Source organism: Desmodus rotundus, chromosome 2, assembly GCF_022682495.2.
Source record: "Desmodus rotundus isolate HL8 chromosome 2, HLdesRot8A.1, whole genome shotgun sequence".
Classification (NCBI taxonomy): domain Eukaryota; kingdom Metazoa; phylum Chordata; class Mammalia; order Chiroptera; family Phyllostomidae; genus Desmodus; species Desmodus rotundus.
Window position 1 is genome coordinate 35,255,031 of NC_071388.1, and position 22,399 is coordinate 35,277,429.

At 34.0% G+C, this 22,399-nt stretch overlaps 1 protein-coding gene across 2 annotated transcripts in view; it reads left to right on the top strand.

The window, feature by feature from the left end:
* The window catches only part of NLGN1 (neuroligin 1), a 762,989-nt gene extending 745,430 nt beyond the window's left edge, over positions 1 to 17,559 (top strand). Inside the window, exons 4-6 of one of the 2 annotated variants that reach the window (XM_053919372.1) lie at positions 9,218 to 9,430; positions 13,187 to 13,976; positions 14,761 to 17,559. In XM_053919372.1, coding sequence (XP_053775347.1) covers positions 9,218 to 9,430; positions 13,187 to 13,976; positions 14,761 to 15,583 — 1,826 coding nt within the window. In that variant the 3' untranslated portion in view covers positions 15,584 to 17,559. The remainder of the gene's footprint in view (positions 1 to 9,217; positions 9,431 to 13,186; positions 13,977 to 14,760) is intronic. The other variant, XM_053919373.1, reaches the window with a different exon arrangement.
* The last annotated feature ends 4,840 nt before the right edge of the window (positions 17,560 to 22,399 follow it).

Sequence of the window (22,399 nt, forward strand, 5' to 3'; positions counted from 1 at the left end):
TAATACACTGAATGGGAGAACATATTCACCAACGCATCTGAAAAGGGGTTAATATCCCAAATTTTAAAAGAGCTTACAAAACTCAACACCAAAAAAAACAAACAATCCAATTAAAAATGGGCAAAGGACCTGAATAGACATTTCTGCAAAGAGGACATACAGATGGCCAATAGACGTATCATAAGATTATCAACGTCACTAATCATCAAAGAAATGCAAATAAAAGCCACAATGAGATAATACCTCATACCTGTCAGAATGGCTACTATCAATAAATCAACAAACAAGAAGTGTCTTCCAGGATGGGAAGGAAAGGGAACCTTCATGCACCATTGGTGGGAATGCAAACTGGTGCAGCCACTATGGAAAACAGTATGGAGTTTCCTCAAAAAATTAAAAATGGAACTGCCTTATGACCCAGGAATTCTACTTCTATGTATATGCTTGTACAAACCCAAAACAGTAATTCAAAAGAATATATGCACCCCTATGTTCATTGCAGCATTATTTACAATAGCCAAGCTATAGAAGCAACCCAAGTGCCCATCAATAGATGAGTGGATAAAAAAATGGTGGTAAATAAACAATGGAATATTACTCAGGCATTAAAAAGACCAAAATATTACCATTTATTTCAGCATGGATGGATCTGGAGGATATTATGCTAACTGAGATAAGTCAGTCAGAGAAAGACAAATACCGTATGATTGCACTTGTATGTGGAATCTAAAGGACAATATAAATGAACAAAGAACAGAGAAATGGACTCATAGATACTGAGAACAGAATGATGGTTGCCAGAAAGGAGGGACACTGGGGGACAGTGTGGAAAACAATGAAGGGATTGAAAGGTACTGATTGGTAGTTACAAAATAGTCATGGGGCTCCACGGGGAATCTAGGCAGTAATATTGCAGTAACTATGGATGGTGCCAGTTGGGTACTGGATATATCAAGGGGAATGCTTTGTAAAGTATATGATTGTTTAACCACTATGCTGTGTTCCTGAAACTAACACAAAATGATATTAAATGTAAAGTGTAATTGAAAACATTTTAAATAAAAACTGTAAAAAAAATAAAATATTTAAAACCTCTAAATCAAATAATTTGTAATAGAGAAAATATTAAAAGTAGCATTTAATAAATACCATATTTTACCAGTCATACCTTAGAGTGACATTTATCTTTTTAAAAAAAAAAACCTATAATTGTAGAAATAAATAAATAAAATAACCTGGAATTTCATCAATATTCGTATGAAATTTGTGATGTTGTCTTGTCAGCTTCATTCACTACCCAGACCATATCTCCTACTCTTTCTTTTTTATTGTGTCTTTCTCAAGGGTTAGCCGGTATGAGATTTAAGCACACAATATCTCTCCTTCCACTCAGGTCCCAGCTCTATGAAGTTGACTACCACTGACTATTTTATAATGGTCAAAACTACATATATATGACTTATCTTTTCTATTTCCTGCTGTTTTCTGCTATGGTCTAGAAACTTGTATTACCAATATGTTTTAGCAATTTTTCTAAGTATTCTTAGAATGATCAGCAAATTGAGACACAATATCTTCTATTTAATCATCATCACAGAGTTCTGGCTCACACAACTATTCTCTTTATAATACAATCCATTTCAATGTTTGAGTTGAATTATAAGGAACTATCTACAGTGAATACGAACATGTTCTTTACTGTTAATAGGATTGCTTAAGTGATATGACAAATACCCTTACTACTTTATTAAAACTTAGATTGCAATATATGTATGTTCAATTGTCTTTCCAACTATAGTTTTTAGAGCAATTTAAAAACCTCTGTGTAAATTTAGCCTTGTTGTCTATATACATATGTTTAATAATTTTTGTAATTTTTCAAAAACATTTTTCTTTAAATTCATCTAAAATTTATTATTCTTTTTAATAAAAATGGATGAATGATTTACTTTTGATAAGCTGGTATGGTTGAAAAATGTGAAATTTAGACAATTAAAGCCAAAGCATTTATTCCCAACATATATTAAACACTCCTGTGTGCCAAAACACTATATTTTAATAATGATAACTCTGTAGGGTATGCACTACAATTAAAATTATCTATTAAGAATCTGAGACTCAGAGAGGCTAACTGGTGTACTCAGTAACTTGCTTATACACTCAAGTTGTCCTATGAAGTCTGGTGTTCTTTTCACAATACTATTGAGAAAATCTCAAGTGCTTCTCAAACTTTATGCCCTTTGACCAATAATCTGGGCTGCCTGCTGGTCCATATGTCCTCTTCTTTCCTGTAGCCCCTACCCAGTATTGTCTTATTATTCTCCCTTTAAAGCTACTGCCACACACTCTATGTTGAAGAGCATTTCCCCACACATTGGCTGCAGACAGGGTTATCTTCTAAATTCTTACTCTATTGCTGCCATGAAAGAAAAACTATACCTAAATCTCCTTCATTTGGAAAATTTAATTGCTGGTCCCTACGTGGTAACAGAACTGTAAGGCATTGATGCCTGCCTTCTCAGCAAACATGTATAGAATGGCCACTGTGAGGCAGGCGCACAGTCCGGAGAAATAAAGAATATGAATGAGTTATAAATACAATTTATAAATTACAAAGTACAAACACAGACATTCACATTAAAGTGGGATCACATGAGACCAAAATATGCATTAGACAGATAGAATTTTTATATTTTTATAGTTGTTACTGTTCCTGAAGTTATATAATGTAGTTCTGAAGGCTTTTCCTATGTGGTAGCCATTGTGGCTCCTTCAATATCACGTGTTGAAGTAAATTATGCATTTAAATCATCAGACACATTCCTGCATAATCAAAACAATTAGAAAAAAACAATGTGATTTCTTTAAATAGCCTTTTTACAGGGAGATTTCTCCTTTTTTTAAATTCAGAAAATATTTTTAATAATCTTTGAATCATAGTAAGAAGACTACACAGGTAAAAAGGACACATGGACAAAGCCAAAGGGCGGTAGGATTGGGGGTGGGAGGTGGGGATGGCTGGGGTGAGGGGAGTGGTAGGGAGAAAATGGAGACACCTGTACTTGAACAACAATAAAAAAATTAAAAATAAATAAAAACCATGGTAATATTTAGCCCATTTCTAAGGCGTTTTTCTTTCTAATGATACAAGAGACATAGGGGACCTGTATCATTTAGAATATGTTTTATAGGACTAACTTTACTTAATTGAGATTTCTTCCCTTTCACTTCTTTGTGAGAGTAGTTACTCTGAAAGCACAGGAATTTCACCACTTTTGATATGGGGTTGGTTGCCCAGATTGATTAGACAAGAAGTAAACAACAGGGGATGGTGGATAAGCTTCTTCTTTTTTTTTTCTGACATGCAGACCAGGAAGTGTGAATATTAACAGCCTTGGATTGGGCTGGAGAACAAAGAGGGTGGCGTGAAAGCTGGGTCTGGGAACTCCTTTCTCCCCAGTGTCTTCCACCATTCTTGAAATGGCAATAGTGTATGTAATTTAGAGCTAAACAAATCAAGGCTATTTTCTCTCTATGACTACCTACAGTCAGAAAAAAAAATGGTTAAAATTGTTTTAGTTCCACTTGGAAGAAGGTGTCACAAATGTTAAAACTGAATATAACATAGGAGGATTGGCCTCAGCTGTTAAGCTCAGAGATGGTGAAAATATGGGGATCTAGGGTGACTGAACAAAATAAGGAAATATCTACTGGTGTTTCCTTTCTAGGCATCTGTTGGCAGTCACCTGCTTTCCCATTGTATGCCTCCACGTGCAGCTGTCAGGAACCAAAGCCTTGGCCAGTAACTGAGTTTGATCTTCCAGAAAATGGAAGATTTTTCCCATTAAAAAGAAAATTATATCCAAATAAAATAAATAAACCAAAAAAATAAAAATTTGAAAATGCCACCAAGTTATATGGTATTAAGATATTAGACTAATTTCAGAGCAATTTTTTTTTTTTTGCCAGAGGATACATACAAGGGATTTAGACAGCAGTCCTCAAGAGAACACAACAGCAAAGAAACTAGCTAGAGGTGATGGGTAATTAAACAGTATTATGTGTGTTCTTTTTCCCTATGTAGACCCCAAATTTTCCAATTTGGGGAATTCTAAACTATTACATTTTTAAAATCTTGACTTAAATAAAAAAAGGAAAACTATTCATTTATGTCTTACATGAGAATTTTATTTCCATATAGTAATGTCTCTCCATTAAAACAGAATATTTTTCAAAAGCAAGTCAGGTGACAGAGTAAAAGGTAGTAGTTGTTTGCTGGGAGGTTGGAGGTTGAATGACTAGTAGAAGGATTTCAAAAGTCTAAAAGGAAAAGAGGAGGGAGGGCCTAAAATAAGTCAGAGACAGGAGCAGAAAGCAGGAGATGGACAGAATGTGAGGAAGAACTGGGTGTACTGAGCAACTGAGAAGACAGAAGGAAGCAGTCCATGGGATTTCCCGTTGCATTTTCAGTTGGGAGAATTTGAGGTATTAATGCCACAGCTTTAAATATTTTTTATGTTTAAGATGCAAAATCCTTAATGAGTTATTGTCTGATCTATATTCGCAAGTTCCCAGAAGACTGCCTCACTATAATTTAAAGTGTCATATCTGCAAAGCTGGCTCTTTAATGCCTCCTGTGGTCTCTATTTTGAGCTATTTATCAATTTGACTACAATGATCTGTATTCAGACAATGGCACTGATGAACACAGAAGATTTCTTTCCTACTTCTTTAAAAGATGGGGTAAAAGTAGGTTTACAGTTGTGAGTACACAAAACACAGGGTTTATTCTTGTGTTCTTATTTATTAATTATTGTATTATTTTCCATAAAAATAATTGTAAACCTACACTTGCCCTTCTCTGAATAGCAAGAACTACGTACTGTGGGATATATATATATTTTTTCTATTAAGCACTTCCAGAAATTAAATATCATAGTTTTTCATATTTGCTCACCTGTCCCAAAAAAGAAAGCACAGCTACAGACTCACTAATATCTTAAGTTTCTGACATTCTAGATTCACCTCAAAAGTAAACAGTCTGTATTTTCCTACTGTCAGTTTCCTCCTTGAATATATTTGGGTATTTTTGTCCACTGAGAAGCACCCTACTTTCCTTGTTTTAATGTTCTAATGACATTGCCCATAAGTTTGTGTGTAAGAGACCTGAATATAGATTGGGTCAACCAAAACACTGCAGGGCTGCCGTCAGACACCTTAATTTAGCTGCTCCCATACTCCTTCAGCAAGCTGGCTGAGTGCAATGGACATCAGTAGCCCAAGCCAATACTTTGGTCACAATATGCATATGTCCTTATTTATTTTTCCCTTACCTGTTTTATTTGATTTTTCCATTCTAAGTTTTCTCTCTAACACCTGGAAATAATCCTAGTTGCTAGTTCTAGTAAACATCAAATTGATGTCAAACCTGTTCAGTGAATTTAATCATAACAGTAGAACTAGTATTTCCACACAGAGCAATGATTGAAGATGTTTTTAACAGAGTGAATTTTTAAGTGGAAAGCATAGTATTAAATACATTCTGTTTGAAAACACAGTTGATGACAATTACAGTGGATACATGAGCTGGTAAAATAATTATTGGCATAATAGTAATTAAAAATTTTTAAAGTTTCTCTTAAATTCAAATGTGATAATTTTTTCAAGGTTTTATATTTGAGTCAAGTAAATTAAATAGTTGAATTTTTTCCCAAAAATTCTGCTGCTTCTCCCTACACACACACACACACACACTGAAGAGCTTGTTGCTTGTTTTTATAATCATTATTGTTTTATCTTACAAAAATAATGTAGCAGTGTGTTAGGATATCAGTTAGTTACATACTAGAAGCTCAAAACTAAAGGCCGGGAAAAACCAGATAAAGTAAATGACAATCTGTTAAGAATAATTTCAGTGACATTAAGGAGCAATCTTTTCCAAAGTAATCATGAAAGTAAGGAACACTTTCAGATCTTTCCAAAATTGAGTTTTGCCATGGCTGGACTATAGTTGAACAGTTCAATGTGAAGTTCAACTAGAGTGATCTGAAATGATTCTGCCATCAAGGACACCATACCTAACAATATAAAAACAGAACTTTAAATGAATAAAGCACTTATGGATGGCAAGATATAAAGAATAATGCCAATGCACATCACTTGGGTAATTAGTAAACTGTGTCTCTTCTGAGGCAGTGACTTATTCAATATTTTTTCATTTTGTGTTCTTAGCTGAGCTACACAGTTCTTTTTTAATATAGCATCAGAAATCAAAGAATTAATGCAAGCATGTAGTATCAATTTATCGAGTCTAACAGGATATGATTTGATTGGTTGGTTAGCCTTAGTAAATGTAACAGATATCTACCATTTTTTCCTAACAAGAAATTCATGGTGACTCTCTGCATTCACTCTAAGCTGGAAAGAGATGATAGATAGTAGATGATCAGATAGATAGATAGATAGACAGATAACAAATAGGCAAAATACAGCATTCACATGATCCAGAAATCAAGAATGAGGGCAATTCAATTCAGAACTGAGGGGTAAAGCTGGATTTTGACAAAGCAGTTTGGGCACTCCATGCTTACGACACTGGCTTGTACCTGGTGATTCACTTTGTTTTCCATGCAGTGCCTAACAGTGAAATTTTGGAATTCAGCTAATTTTTTTTTCTTGAAGGTACTACGAGATTTCTTTACATATATATATAAGGTAGAAGGTGCTCTTTAGAGAATTGACATGCTGTTATAGAATTCGTACTGCTTGATCAATACCAAAGTAGTTGAAATGGTGCTACAAAAGGTGGAACTATAAAGGTTATACTATTCAGACACAATTAATGTAGACACAAATAATCTTATCAGTATGGTTCTCTACATGCTCCCTATTGAATAGTGATTAATTTATTAGTGAATCAGTTTTGTATGAATGTCAATATTTATTTGAATGAAACGAGTTATTCAATATTATTTCAAGGGGAGTTAAATACAAGTCCTGGATTGCACTGAGTGGCAGAAGCTATTTTCAAAAATCAAATTTCTATCTGACTATATTTGTGATGTAGAACTATAGTAATAAACTACCTACAGTATATGCTCATTCACTCATTCTCTCTCTCTCTAACACACACACAGTCACACACACTCATTCACACCTCCTGTATCCTTCAGGGGCCTTTCCATGTAACACACAGTCATCTTTCCATGACGCTGTTTTCGGGGTTCACGCCCTAAGTTCCTTCAGCGGCTTAAGGTAACGGTTCGGTTTCACACCAAATTTACCTGAGAGTAAATATAGTTTAAAAAAATCCTTATCATGTTTTTGTTTTGTATTTTAATATGCTCTTATTTATATGACTATTGAGTATTTAAAAGTGCTTTTTTATTTAAAAAAAACATGAGAATCTTCTTAAATTGTTATGTAGATGCAATAAAAGGAAGTGAGTATGACCAGAAATCTATGTTTATTTGTCAACCTCCAAATCTATGTTTTAAAAGTCAACCTCCATCTCAAGGATGATTTAATATTTTCAGGGTTACACACACAAATACAAACACACATGCATATATACACGCACACATTGGAGTAGAGATTGTTTTCTTAGCATGTTTATTCTTACAGGAAAAGAAGGGCTCATCACCTAGATTTATATATTTTTGCAAATTTATTTCTTCTATGATGATTCTAAAGAATTTCTTGTCCATATATTCATTTTGGATATAGATTGATTTTACTCAATTGATAGGTACTATTATCACAGTCTAGTTTTCACAAATGTAATTGTGAATTACATTTTTACTAATTGGATAAAATAATTTTTACCACAAAATTGAACCATTATGTTGAGTTTCTATTATAGGTCTGCAATAAGAAAAATAAATCTAATTTTAAAAATTATTTTCATAAACTTGTGTTTGAAAACTATGTCTCTGAATATAATTAATCAATTTATATGTAATATATCTCTAAATATTTTCTACATAATATATAAATAGTCTATAAAATGGGATATTTTATAAAAATAATTTGTACATTTTTGCCAAAGTCATATCAAATGCAGAAATATATCAGAGAAGATGTTTGTTTCATAACTTATAAAAAGCATAGTATAAAGCTGCTGTCAGAAAAATAAATGACTATGTTTAAAGTATTATAAAATTAATATATTTGACTCTTCTCTCCATAACTTCAATATACGGTAAGCCATCACTGTCATCCACAGGTTGTGTGACTTTAAGGAAATTAACATATAACAATTTCACCACAGGCTAATTGATATTAAAAAGAGTTCAGTTCCCAAAGCATCTTGGTATTGTAATGACATTGTATGAAATGATGTTATTCAAGGATCAACTACTACATTAGAAATTCATTCAGCTCTTACTGCCATAATACTTTTTCTATCTCATTTTTATCAATTGCCTTTGCCATGCTGCCATTTCAGACCCGTGTAAGGCCCTCCCACCCCATTCTTTCTATCATGCTATTTGTTTCTCCTCATGATCAGATTCACTATAAAGAAGAACTTCAAGCATTCTAAAAATATAAATAAGAACTTTTCAAAAATCTTCAATTATTCTACCTTGTTTTCTAATTTAGCAAATCTCAGTTTAGCATTTAAAATATTCCAGAAAAAATGGCTTCAAATCACCTCTAACAGAGTCATTCTTTCTTAACCATGGACCATCATCAATAAAAGTGTGTATATACATATCATTCAAAGAGTTGCATGTAATTTTATGCACACATTTTAGAAAAATACACAAGTTCTGCACCCTCACATCCTGCCACTCGGCTACACATACTTTAAATTCCAACCACATTAGACCATGAGCAACTTGAGGACTGACACAGTGTTTTATGCAAAAGCACACTCACAAATGCCCCCTGATACTCTCCCAAATATCCCCACCAAGTAACTGGGCCTCTGGAATGTCTCCCTTGAGGTCTTTCAGAATGCTTTACTTCCTTTTATCTGCACCCTATTGCCTATTACCTGGATAACTTGGGAAAGATAAACATCATTTTTCAGATTTCAGTCTCTTTTATTTTTCCTAAAGTAAATTCTTTTATTCTGGTGGGAAATAATTTTTACTAAAGAACTTGTACTCACCATGATGAACACAGGTTCCAGTTGTATTTAAATGTAATGCTCGTTTGGTTCATGTGAAATCAAAAGGGTGTCCTAAGATGTCTTTTTATTTTTATTTTTCAGGTTTCTTGAGCACAGGGGATCAGGCTGCAAAAGGAAACTATGGACTCCTTGATCTCATACAGGCGTTAAGATGGACTAGTGAGAACATTGGATTCTTTGGTGGTGACCCCTTACGAATCACTGTTTTTGGATCTGGCGCTGGGGGTTCATGTGTCAATCTTCTGACTTTATCCCATTATTCTGAAGGTAACCGTTGGAGCAATTCAACCAAAGGTATTATGCAGGTTGCAAATTTTGACAATTTTGGTGTCTGCATGCCACCACCATCAGTAGTAGTATGTGATGCTCTGTATATATATACATATATATCTGTGTTCAAACTGAGTGTCAGGTTGAACTCAATAACTGTTTAAAATTTTGATTTCTCAGCTTTTATATGCATGTTCAGATTTTTGTCAAACTCTGTCTCCTGTGGAGCTTGGTAAGGATGTCCTTTCAAGCACTCTTCATAATAGTTAGCATCACAGTTACTTTTCTTTCCTCCAAAGGGTGATTTTGGGGAAAATCAAAGATGTTCACAGTTCTGTCATCTCTGTGTATTCAGTAGTCAAAATCAAAGGCGAGGTTGTTGTTGTTGTTGTTGTTGTTGTTGTTGTTTAATTCAAAGATAGGGTGTAATCTACTTTTAACAAAATAGACATTTAAAACCCTTTGCTAGTAAGAAGGAAGCAGTTAGAAGCCAGTTTGTCTAGAAATAAGATTTTTCACTTGTTGTTTGAGTGGAAAATGAGTGTTTGATTATTTTGCATGCATGATCCAAAATTGTCAAAGCATCAAGGTCACTAGAAGAGCTTTTAATTTTAAAAAATAGGTTCAAATTTGTGCTTTTTCAACTCCAAAAGTGTTCCCTCCCACCCCTCAACCCCAAGCTTGCCAAAGCAGCATGGAGCACTGATGAGGCTTAAACCCATGAAACCTTTTCCTTGTGTCCATGTTTTGGCCTTGGCACCCTTTTTAAGTGCCCGTCCAAAGATCATTATGTTGCAGTTTTATCGACTCCCATCTTACCATGAGTTTAGTCGTTCATTCAACTTACATTATTAACTCATATCCACAAGAACAGAAGTGTTTAATTGGAGAAGTTTGCAAAAGCAAATACTTTCTCTCCATTATACAAACATAAGTGATAGAAAAATAGAAAATAGACATCAACATAGGCCATATTTTTTGGCATTTTTTTATGTATTAAGAAAGCATATACTGTCAAGTATTCAGGAAATATCTTAATTTATAAGACTGAATTTCATGATATAAGTACAAAATATAGAATATTTGTTTTTGGTATCAAAGATACATTAATGAGGAATTTCAAAAGATCAGCCAGTAATTAAGTAAGTATATATACTTGGAAAATCATATATCACTATAACCTACCATATTTTGCCATTTATAATGCACACTTTTTTGCCCAAATTTTTGAGGGAACAATAGGATGCATATTATACATGGGTAGTACTAATGCGTTTTCTATATAAATGTTTTTAATTCTTTTATTTATGTTTATGCATTAAAAGTGTAACTCTAGAAATCAATAACAATATCCATATGCAAAACAATACCCAGGAATACAATAATTGGTTTGGTTTCTAAATATAAATAAATCAATAATTGAACTAACAATTAAAATAAAAAATTTTTCCCCGGAAGTTTGGGCCAAAACAATGCGTGTGCGTTATGCATGGGAGCACATTATACATGGCAAAATATGGTATTTATAGACATAGTTTCTGTAATATCTCATACGTATTAGAGTCCTGACTCGAGATGGCAAAATTCACATATGAGAACATTTCGAACTGTATAAAGATTTTGGTCCATAATGGAAACTTTGTTTTGAAATAACAAACTTAGTTGTTTTTTTTTAATAGAACAGATTATATATTTCTAGCCTAAGGACTACAGTAAGTAAGCTAATGTTTATCAAGGTTAACCTTAGGCAATCTCTTCAGATTTCTGAGGGCTGTTCACTTGCAAATATTTTCCTTCTAGGTTTTCTAACACTATGTGTAGATATAAAGCAAAAACAATCAAAAATAAAACTGGCACCGAAGCCAATTTCACCCAGTACAAAACTAGCATTTAACATAAAGAGATGAATCAATTAGCTCATTGGCTAGCATTGTTATTTGCATGGCAAATGACTATGCAAACAATTGAAAATATAGCAGCATTCGATCACCCTCTTCAAGGAAATCTGTCCATGCCTGGCCACAGAAATGGACTTATGTTGGTCTAGTCCTAAGTCTATCTCCCCAAAGCCTCCTAATTTGACTGGGAGATGCTTGGGAGATGTCTTGAAATAGTCGGGTTAATTCTGTCTCCCGTGCAGACATCAACTTTCAAGCCTGTAAACCCCCAGGGCTGCAGCAATGAGCAGGCCTGTGTCAACCAGGAGTCAGCCACAGCTTGCGGACACAGAACAAGCACTGTCACTAGTTATAAAAGATACGGTTTTTCTCAGTACCATCTAGATGGCATGTTTCAGACTATGTTTAGTAATATTTATTTTCCTTAAAATCTTTTTTGGTGTATATAGTTAATGCTTTTAAGGCCCTGAAAAAGGAAAGGGTATTATAGAAATCACCAGGTTTATTTCAGTTGTAAAGTTTTTAATTAGTAAAATATTTCTCTGAGAAAATGTTGAGAGACACAAAGCCTACATAATTTTTTGAAGTTATCTGTATTTATATCATATACTCTAGCATACTTTGCTCTAGCAAACTAAAAATATGTTCATAAAGATGTCAGAAACAAAAATACATTTAAATAAGTATTGTTTGACTTTTTTAAATACTTTTAGAATTCTCTAGGAACATATTACAGCCTGCATTTTTAATATATATACGTGTTTGGAGGAAAATCTAAAATTTTGCTTCTAATTCAGACACTCTTTTAGCACCTTTGTGAAAACTGTTTCTATCTCATTAACACATATGGATAATTGAGCATGTGTTTAAATAACCAAACTCCAAACTGCATTTGGAAAATGATAACCAATATAATTTTGTGAAGAAAATAGATAAATTATATTTTAACACAAAGATTTTATTTGAAAATACCTTAATGAGTACTAGATAAAGTGCATTTGTAAATCTGAATGGCATGCAGTTCTAATCCAACTGCAGATGGGGCCATTTTATAATTTTTAAATGCAATTAAGTGAAAAGCAGTGGACCGTGTACTTTTTATCGTTTACGATAAAATGTAGCAGTGCCTATTCAACACTGGAAAAAGTTAAACCACACCCCACAATATCCTTCTGGTGATGGTTTTTTGTTTAACCTAGTGAAAACACTCCAAATGTTATGGCTTCTTCTGAAAGATGAATATTCAGCATACTGTGTCTGACGTGAAGAGCTAGAAGGAGTATGTCTGAAGCGATATTCTGTTTTGTGTGCCTCAGGGCTATCCCCAGGGTATTAGCAAATCCCCAGCCCTAGTTGTTGTGTGAGCTCTTAACAATGCTTTTTCAAATAAAATCTGATTAAAATAAACATGCAGAGCCATTTTGAAGGAAGGTAAATGCAGCCAAATTGGAGGAAATATTCTCAAAAGACAACCTAGCCTGATGAAGAGATAAAGGAGAGAGAGTTGGCCCTTTTTGGTTGGCTTCGATAACAGCACAGGTGTTTACATGCTGAGCACAGACATATTTGGGGCTTTTAACCACTAGTATTTACATATTCTCCTCCTCTCCTTCCTTTACTGCCTCTTTGAGACAGGATCAGTTTACACCCCTTGATCCCTAAAGTAGTTGTAACTCAAAGAGAAGACTGAGTCCACCTTTCTGATTCAATGTACCCTGGGGATGCCTTTATGTACTTTCTCTTAAGCAACAATGTTTTTATCTCCCTGTTCTTGAGTTGTATCTGGGTTTTTGTATACATGTCTAAAATATCTAATGTTATTGTTTTGCCACAATGTTATTCAAAGGGTGTATGAAATTCTTCATTGTTTTTTTCCCCATAGGACTTTTTCAACGAGCAATAGCTCAAAGTGGAACAGCCCTTTCCAGTTGGGCTGTTAGTTTCCAACCTGCAAAATATGCTAGGATGTTGGCCACAAAAGTTGGCTGCAATGTTTCAGATACAGTAGAATTAGTGGAATGCCTACAGAAGAAGCCTTACAAAGAACTTGTTGACCAAGATATTCAACCAGCACGATACCACATAGCCTTTGGACCTGTGATTGATGGTGATGTAATACCTGATGACCCTCAGATATTAATGGAGCAAGGGGAGTTCCTCAACTATGACATAATGTTAGGTGTTAACCAAGGAGAGGGATTAAAATTTGTTGAGAATATAGTAGATAGTGATGATGGTATATCAGCTAGTGATTTCGACTTTGCTGTTTCCAATTTTGTTGATAATTTATATGGATATCCAGAAGGCAAAGATGTTTTGAGAGAAACCATTAAATTCATGTATACTGACTGGGCTGACCGTCATAACCCTGAAACCAGAAGAAAGACATTATTGGCCTTGTTTACGGACCATCAGTGGGTGGCACCAGCTGTAGCTACAGCAGATCTTCACTCAAACTTTGGTTCGCCTACATATTTCTATGCCTTTTACCATCATTGCCAAACAGACCAGGTTCCAGCTTGGGCTGATGCAGCTCATGGAGATGAGGTTCCCTATGTGCTAGGAATCCCCATGATTGGACCTACAGAGTTATTTCCTTGCAATTTCTCCAAAAATGATGTGATGCTGAGCGCAGTGGTAATGACATACTGGACGAACTTTGCTAAAACTGGGTATGTACCTAAGGAAGAAAGTTTTCTATAATTTAATAAAAATATCTCTTTAAGCATTTAAAAGTAATATATATTTTGTGCCTGAATGGTTTAATAGACTAATACAGGCAATATCTTAAGTTCCTTCTTTTCAAAATTCTATACTATGGTGTTTTAAAAATTATTGCTTTATTAGTTCTTTTTAGTTTATTAAGAAGGCTTATACCTCTATTGCATTAGTTGACAATTAAATGTATTTTGGCATTTTAATTGCATAAACATTACTGTTGTTGTTCAGTAGTGACAAATATTATTTTATGGTGCTTTCTAATTTATAGTACCATATGTCCTTTGATACTCCCAACTAACTTGTTATTGTGGGCAGGTCAAGTATTGTTAATTCCATTTTACAGAGAAGGGACATTAGTCTATCAGAGTCTCATATAGATATTCATATGTGTAGTACGTAGCAGTACGAGGCCTCGAATCCTCATCTGCCAGTTCCAAATCCTGTCTTTTCCACTGCATCACATGGTCTCTGCTACTTTGCCTATGAGACAAAGCATAGGCATATAAATATTTAAATCTTCGGGTAGAATGTGAGGCTTACTCACATTTACGTCATTAACCATTTAACAATCTGCCTGCAATGGGAGTTATATTTCTAAATTAACCCAAGTTGTTATTAAAACACAGTCTAAAGCCTTGCTGAATTACCTCTTGACTTATATGTTAACCTAGTACTATTTCTATTAAGAAAAAGAATAAAGTAATTTTGTTCTCATAATTGCTTTTTCCTTCCTAGTGACCCAAATCAACCAGTCCCTCAAGACACAAAATTCATTCATACCAAACCCAACCGTTTTGAAGAAGTAGCATGGACCAGATATTCCCAGAAAGATCAGCTGTATCTCCATATTGGATTAAAACCAAGAGTTAAAGAACATTATAGAGCCAATAAGGTGAACCTCTGGTTGGAGCTTGTACCTCATCTGCATAATCTCAATGACATTTCTCAGTATACCTCTACAACAACTAAAGTGCCATCAACTGACATCACTTTCAGACCTACGAGAAAAAATTCTGTACCTGTCACATCGGCCTTTCCCACTGCCAAGCAGGATGATCCCAAACAACAACCGAGTCCGTTTTCAGTGGATCAAAGGGACTACTCTACCGAGCTGAGCGTCACCATAGCAGTTGGTGCATCACTGCTATTTCTGAATATCTTGGCATTTGCAGCTCTTTACTACAAAAAGGATAAGAGGAAACATGATGTTCATAGGAGATGCAGCCCTCAGCGCACTACTACCAACGATCTGACCCATGCACAAGAAGAGGAGATCATGTCCCTCCAAATGAAGCACACTGATTTGGATCATGAATGTGAGTCCATCCATCCACATGAGGTGGTTCTTCGGACCGCCTGCCCCCCAGATTACACACTAGCTATGAGGAGGTCACCAGATGATGTTCCCTTAATGACACCCAACACCATTACAATGATTCCCAACACTATACCAGGGATTCAACCCTTACACACATTCAATACATTTACCGGAGGACAGAACAATACGCTGCCCCATCCCCATCCCCACCCCCATTCACATTCAACGACCAGGGTATAGCCAGATAAGAGAAACAAACTCTATTTTTTTGATGGATTGCAGTATAAGATTACTGAAGATTCTGTGGCTTTCAACCTACAAGACTTACTATTTAAATAAGGAGGAATATTATGTGAATATACATATCAAGAACTTTGGGGGTTTTGAAAAAAATGAATTGTATATATATATACACAAATCAACTTTAAAATGAATTGCAATTGCTTGAAGCAATTGTTCTGAATGATACTTTTTCATTCACATTCAAGAATTAATTTTTTGAAGATTTATGTTACATGATGGAATTAGGCATGTGGAACACCAAACTATGGTGTATGGGAAAGAACTATGTCTGAAATATAAAAAATAAAAATAAAAAACCAACCATGAATATGCACAAGGGACACACCAATGGAATGTCAGATAATTTTCAGCAGTTTTTATTTGGAGCAGTTTGTTGCGTGTAGACCACATTCCCATGTTTGGATTAGTACACAAAGCACCATTGCGGTTAACGGCCTTAGCGGAGGCTCGTGCTGAAATTTGCCAGTAAAACAAAGAAGTTTAAAGACTGGCAGGTACCACATTATCACATAAGTGCTGTCAGTATAAAGTGGTGGGGATAAAGGAAACTGGATATTTTGAGCACGATGTGCATGATAATTTATATGCTTGGTGGCTGTGCTGCTGATTAAGTCGTAATTAAAATTCTTCTCATCCCATTGGAATTTTTAATAGAAGCTTCCTGCATCAATTGGCAGAACCTAAAGAAGATTTTAAGGGGCAAAAGTAATTACAATTAAATAATTCACAGTAGTTTCAATAATAGAAGGGATTAGGTATAAAGTTATTTGAAGAAACTATAGGTATAGTGGTGAATAGTCGCTGATACGAATCCCAGAGCAAACAATTTCCTGTGTTTTTAATGTTCTTTTCACTCCCATCTAAATAATTTATAAATATATAACCCTAATTGGACATGTGTTACAGGATCTATAATTTGCTGTGGTTTTTGTTACTCTGTATTTTGTTCCTTTTGGTAAGATGAAGTGTGTCCAAAGAGTTACTTACAAGTCTTTTATGATATGAGGATGCCCCAAATTACCACTCTGGTTACAGTTCTCAGTTAATTGATTTACTCATGTTGCATGACAAAATGTTTACTAATAATAATTCAATATAAAGTTATGTCCCTCCTCACATCACTTATCTTTCTGACGGAGGTTCGTTCACTGGAGTTTGCTCGTGCAATCTCAGTAGAGTACAACGTAGATGCAGAACCTAGAAGGAGAGTCAACACCGGGAGGATTTTAGTCTTACACAAATGTGTGATTTTAAATGAATAGTCTAAGACCACAGGAAACTCTTCATCCCCTGTTGTTTACCAGTAACAGTATATCACAGACCTTTCCAAATGTTTGTATATGTAATCAGATGTACATTTGTATTAAAAAAAAATTGAGATGGACTTAAAGAGCACATCCTGGTAAATACTTTCTCTCTTACCTGTACTATATTTCTATTAGACTAAAGTTATGTGATTTTTTTTTACATTTTTTCAGATGACTAGCAATTTTGATAGTTTGTAAGATAATGCAAAGAACTTTCTCTGACAAACTAACTGCAGTAACAGAAACCTTTCTTTTCAGTTACTCTTTTTCAAGAATGAAAGCTTATTATACAAAAAAAAAATTGTATACTACTTGATGGAAACAACTTTGTACATCTTGGCCATGTCACTGGTCATTGCGTGAAATAAAGATAATCTGGATAATGACTATTAGTCCAATGATAAGAGACATGATCTTTGCTCATTAAAGAGCTAAAATGTTTATTGATGTTTTGTCTTTTTTTAAGAAAAAAACAAAAACAAAAGAAACGTGACTGACTCAGAGTCATTTTTCTAGACCAAATTTTTGAAGACATATAGGTAACTTCCCCCAAAAACACATGATGTGTTTATAGGCAACTCTCAACTAAGACGAAACTGATGAAAATTTAACACTATAAATTTAGAAGCCCAGGGACTTGTGAAAAATATCACCTCTGTATTTTTAAATATCTCTTACATGAAAATGTTGGAGAAATAAAATGTGCCAATTGTTTTCAGTTAGAAACACAGGTTTCAATTCTGATCATTGAGGAAAAGGTCTATTGGAAATAAATGTATGATGTCTCATGAAATGAGCAAATCTAGGGTCATAATATAAGGGTGATTGAACGATCATACAGTAATGAATAGAAAGTTATTCTTCTAAGGGAATTTTAAAGTGCTGAGCAAGATGTTAGGCTGACACTAAGAGATAAAATCTGCTATTTCAAGGAATTTCTTTGCTTAGAATTCCCACTCCTAATTATTAACTGTCAGTAAAATGTAGATATTGCTCCATAACATCAAATAAAAATCTCTGTTAGAAGCAAACGTTCTTCAGCATCCAGAGTGGCTTCCATGCAGTTTTTGCCTGATGTAGTGATGCTTTTAGACTGGTTACCGACAATGTAAACCAATATAAACAATTGTTTAGCATCTGAAATATTGTTTAAACAGAAAATTGTTTTTTACTATATTGATTGAACAAAAGATAAAAACGAAAACAGAAATAACAAAATAAGGTATGAATGGAGTCTTTCATATGCATTATTTCTCTTGGCAGAACCACACATTCTATTTTGATGATGGCCATATTTATATCTATGTACTTATCCGGTTTTCTAAATGTATCTGTCATTCAATCTACCTATCTATCTCATAACTGACATCTATTTTGCATTAATTTAGAAAAATGATTAAGGAGAACAAAGCATAGCCTTATTCTTTTTTCTGAATTAGTGTAATACCAGCTGAGTCAAACGCAATGCAGTTCTAGCTTTCATGACTGTTCCCAAGTTGTGATAAAGTCATTGTGAATGAGTGTTAGATCCTAGTTCTACAATTATAGCGGCTGGTTTTCTGAATGTAAAATGATATCCCCAAATAAACAGAACATGAAGAACTGTTTTTAAAGCTGAAACATAATTGTTAAATGCAAGAAATATTTTGAATTCTGTTATTAAATTTTAAACAATATGTATAACATGTGTTTATTTAGATGATCATTTTGTTTAGAAAAAAGTCACAAGTTTAAAAAATAGATTAGGTATTACTTATTAATTCAGACATTCCTGCTTCAGATTAAATTTCAAAGTCAAGACTGCTTAAAATTTGTGAAAACATTATTAAAAGGTTAATGTTGTTTTAGAGTATGAGAATGAAAATAAAAGTGACAGATTTCATAGTTTTAAATTTCTATTGAATGTATTGACTATAAACAAAACTAGTTCAGTACTGCAGATGTATTGTGAGGTTCATCATTAACTGCATGGAAATTAGCAAGTCATTTGCTAAGGCCTTAAATATATCCCATTTTAATTTGGAGACATTATGCTAGCAGCTCAAAGCGGAAAATCTGAATAAAATATAGAGTATTTTGTTTATTTCACACTTAAAAGTTGACTATAATGATGATTTAATTTAGATTTTTTGATTGGTCCAACATGAAAATAGCAGCAATTAAGAAAAAGCATTAACCATATGTAATAGTAAACTGGATACCACAATGGCATTGATTTTCTTACAGAAAATGCCCAGATCCAATTGCTGTATCTGCAACACGTCCTTCTTCTCAGTTAGTTCACCTCTTGGCATCCTCATACTGACACGCATATCAATGTCGTGAAAGGATACAGAGAATGCGATAAATATGTTCCAGCTTTAAAGACACTGTCACATAGAAATTACTGGGATTCTTTTCTTTGGTGAGTTTCACAGAAAGATATCACAGGGCAAATGATAAATGGCATTTTCAGGCAGGTGTCAAATATCATGGTCACTCTTTGATGTTTGTTTCATTCTGTTTCATTTGTTAAGAGCACTGGTCTTTCCCATCATTTCTACTAATTAGTTGGTATTGACTATCACTTTTTAATGTAAGTGAAAATTAGATAATTTGGTTAGACTTGTGAAAACACACTCCCAAATAAATTCAATTAATGGGCACTTCCCTGCTGAGATTTTATCATCATTAATTTAATTATCTTGTCAAGTTTTACTGTTAACAATTCTTTTGACTTTTTAGTCAATAAACTAAGGGAATTTCTCCAACAGCCTTATACCTTTCCTGAACTTGATACAACATATACTTCAAATTTCCATGAGAAGTTTCTAAAGATATTTCCTACTGGTGTGAAACATTTGGTAGCCTAACTTGATGCTTTTTTCATAAGCATTCTGATTTGATTCTATTTTAGCACTTTCCTGTATTTGTTTTCAGGCCAGAAATCAGTTCCATTTGATAAGGGTTGTGGAGTATACAGACTGGAATAACCTTGTGCGTGGCGCAAGTGCCTTTCTTCCTGAGGCTTGATTTGTAAACCTTATTGACTTTTTTTTTTAATTTGCAGAGCCTGATAATTCAATTTAAAAGTTACAACAGGATGACCATGTTATAAATCTTCAGTAAGAAAATTTTATTAGGAACGTTTTTTCCTTGCATTTTATTTTATTTTTGTATGATATCAAATGGGTCCATATGACTGCTGGGGAAGAATGAAGTGCATTTTTGGAAAGTGACAATTATCTACACATCTGATTTAGTGGTTTTAAGTGTAGAAACCTAAATCTCTAACAAACCTTAACTTTTTCCCCAATACTAGGTAAGTTTAATTTAAAACAAGTCTGAAGTGGTTAAGGACAAACATAAATTAGATAGGTACATAATTTTTTCTAGTCAGTCCTTATATATACCATATAATAAAGTATACACACACACACACACACACACACATATATCTTAAATACTGAATGGTTTACAGGATACTTCGGATGGCCCTTTCAGATTCATATATTTACAAAAGACTTTGTATACCATCATATGTATATGCACTAATGTCATAGAATTTAGTCCTCTATGGAAAGTCAAGCCAAAATACCAGTAGTTCTGTGTTGAAATGAACGATAACAATTAAAGCTTTAAAGAAAATTGTAAAGGTACAGTAACAAAAGGTCAGCAGATAAACTTAAAGGAACTAATTTTGAATGCCATGTTCATGGTTGATATCTATATTAGATAGTGCATTTAAAAGGATTTTAGCATTTTTAATTTGTCTTTTCTGCACTCATATCATTTAGCAAATCAATGGAACATATGTCATGGTTTTTGTACAAAAGACCATGTGGTTTTCATGATTCGGTTTGTGTTTGGACACTCGTGGCTTTCATTAAAAACAGGTTTATCATGAATAAATATTACTGCATTTTCCAAGTTGTGATGACTATTTTTAAACTCAGAAATGATTCCTTCTCTGTTTGACGTACAAAAAAACCACTTTCAAGATAAATGTTCTCTTGCAACTTCTTTGAATTACCCACAAGTGTGCTGACAGTTCTGATTTCATGGGAACAATGATGTTGTATGGTCTGTTCACCTCTGGGTACATGTAGGAGAAGAATTTGAGACTAAAGTTTGGAAACTTTCATACAGTTTTTATGTAGTTTGTCAGAAAAGAAAGAGAGGAAAGTGTAAGAAGAAAGAGAAAAATAGGAGTAAGGAAGTGAGGAGAATAAAGAGAAAGGAAAACTCACTTTTTTCTCTTTGTTCAATTTTTTTTGCCTTCAAATAGTTTCTTTAAATAAAGATGATAACAGTGTATTTTAAAAAAGAACAAAGATACTTAAAGAAATCCCTTTAAACCATAATCTATTGTTCTTAGAGAAAATATTAATAATATTTAGAATGAAACAAGAAATTCAATCCATGACCCAGCTCTTGGTCAAAGGTGTTACTGGAAGCAAACAAACAAATCTGGAGTGATGTATTTCCGGTCTTTCTGGTCTTCCACTGTGCATTTAATAATGATGCTGGTAGAGAAGACTAAGTGAAATACTGGCCACTCTTATCTGAACAAAGCCCAAGATAAAAATACAGCAAACAGATGAGACATCAGAGAATTTCCCTGTACATGGCCTAAAGATCAATATTTCCAAATTGCTAAATAAAATAATTGCCATCACTTTGCAGTTTCCATGGCTGCACATAGCCATCAATGTCAAATAAACAGTTTAAAAACACATTCCAAGAATGTCACTTTCCACAAGAGTTTTGTTTTGCAGGATTTGATGTTGTTTTGTATGATTACTATTTCTCAGTACAATTTTATATTTCCTTACAGATTACACAATGTTATTTCTGAATTCAAAAAAAAGAAAGAAATTCCAATTTACCCTGTGATTGTTCCTATGAAAGCAGTATCTCCCAATGGAGTGCTATAATTTGATGTACTTCTTGCTGATCCAATACTGGAGAGTTGACTTGAATATCCTCTTAAAACCTTTCTATCTTTCTCCTGAAAACAATTTCCCCCTCACAACTGGCATCCTATACAAGCAAGGAAATCTTCCCACCAATTACTGCAGCTTCTATTTTCATGCCCTCTTCTATCATTACTTATGCCTTCTCTAGGGGGTATAGAATGTGTAGGAAACCTCTTAAGATGATGTAAATAAGTGGTGATTCAGGCAGGTTAGAAGCTGGTAAACACCAATCAAGCAATGAGAGGAATTATTCATTCACTCAACAAATGGTGCCCACCATTGCCAGACAGTGCCAAGTGTTAGATAATGGGACTAACCTATGACTTACCTATTAACATGTAAGTATTGCCAAGCATGGAATAGACATAAACAGAAACTACTCGTATCATCTTTTTGTGCTATCTACTGTACCAAATCATTGTACAATACCTTGTTTTATCTGCAGGGGTGAGCACAAGTAGGTTTTTAAAAATAGTGTCTATGTTTTA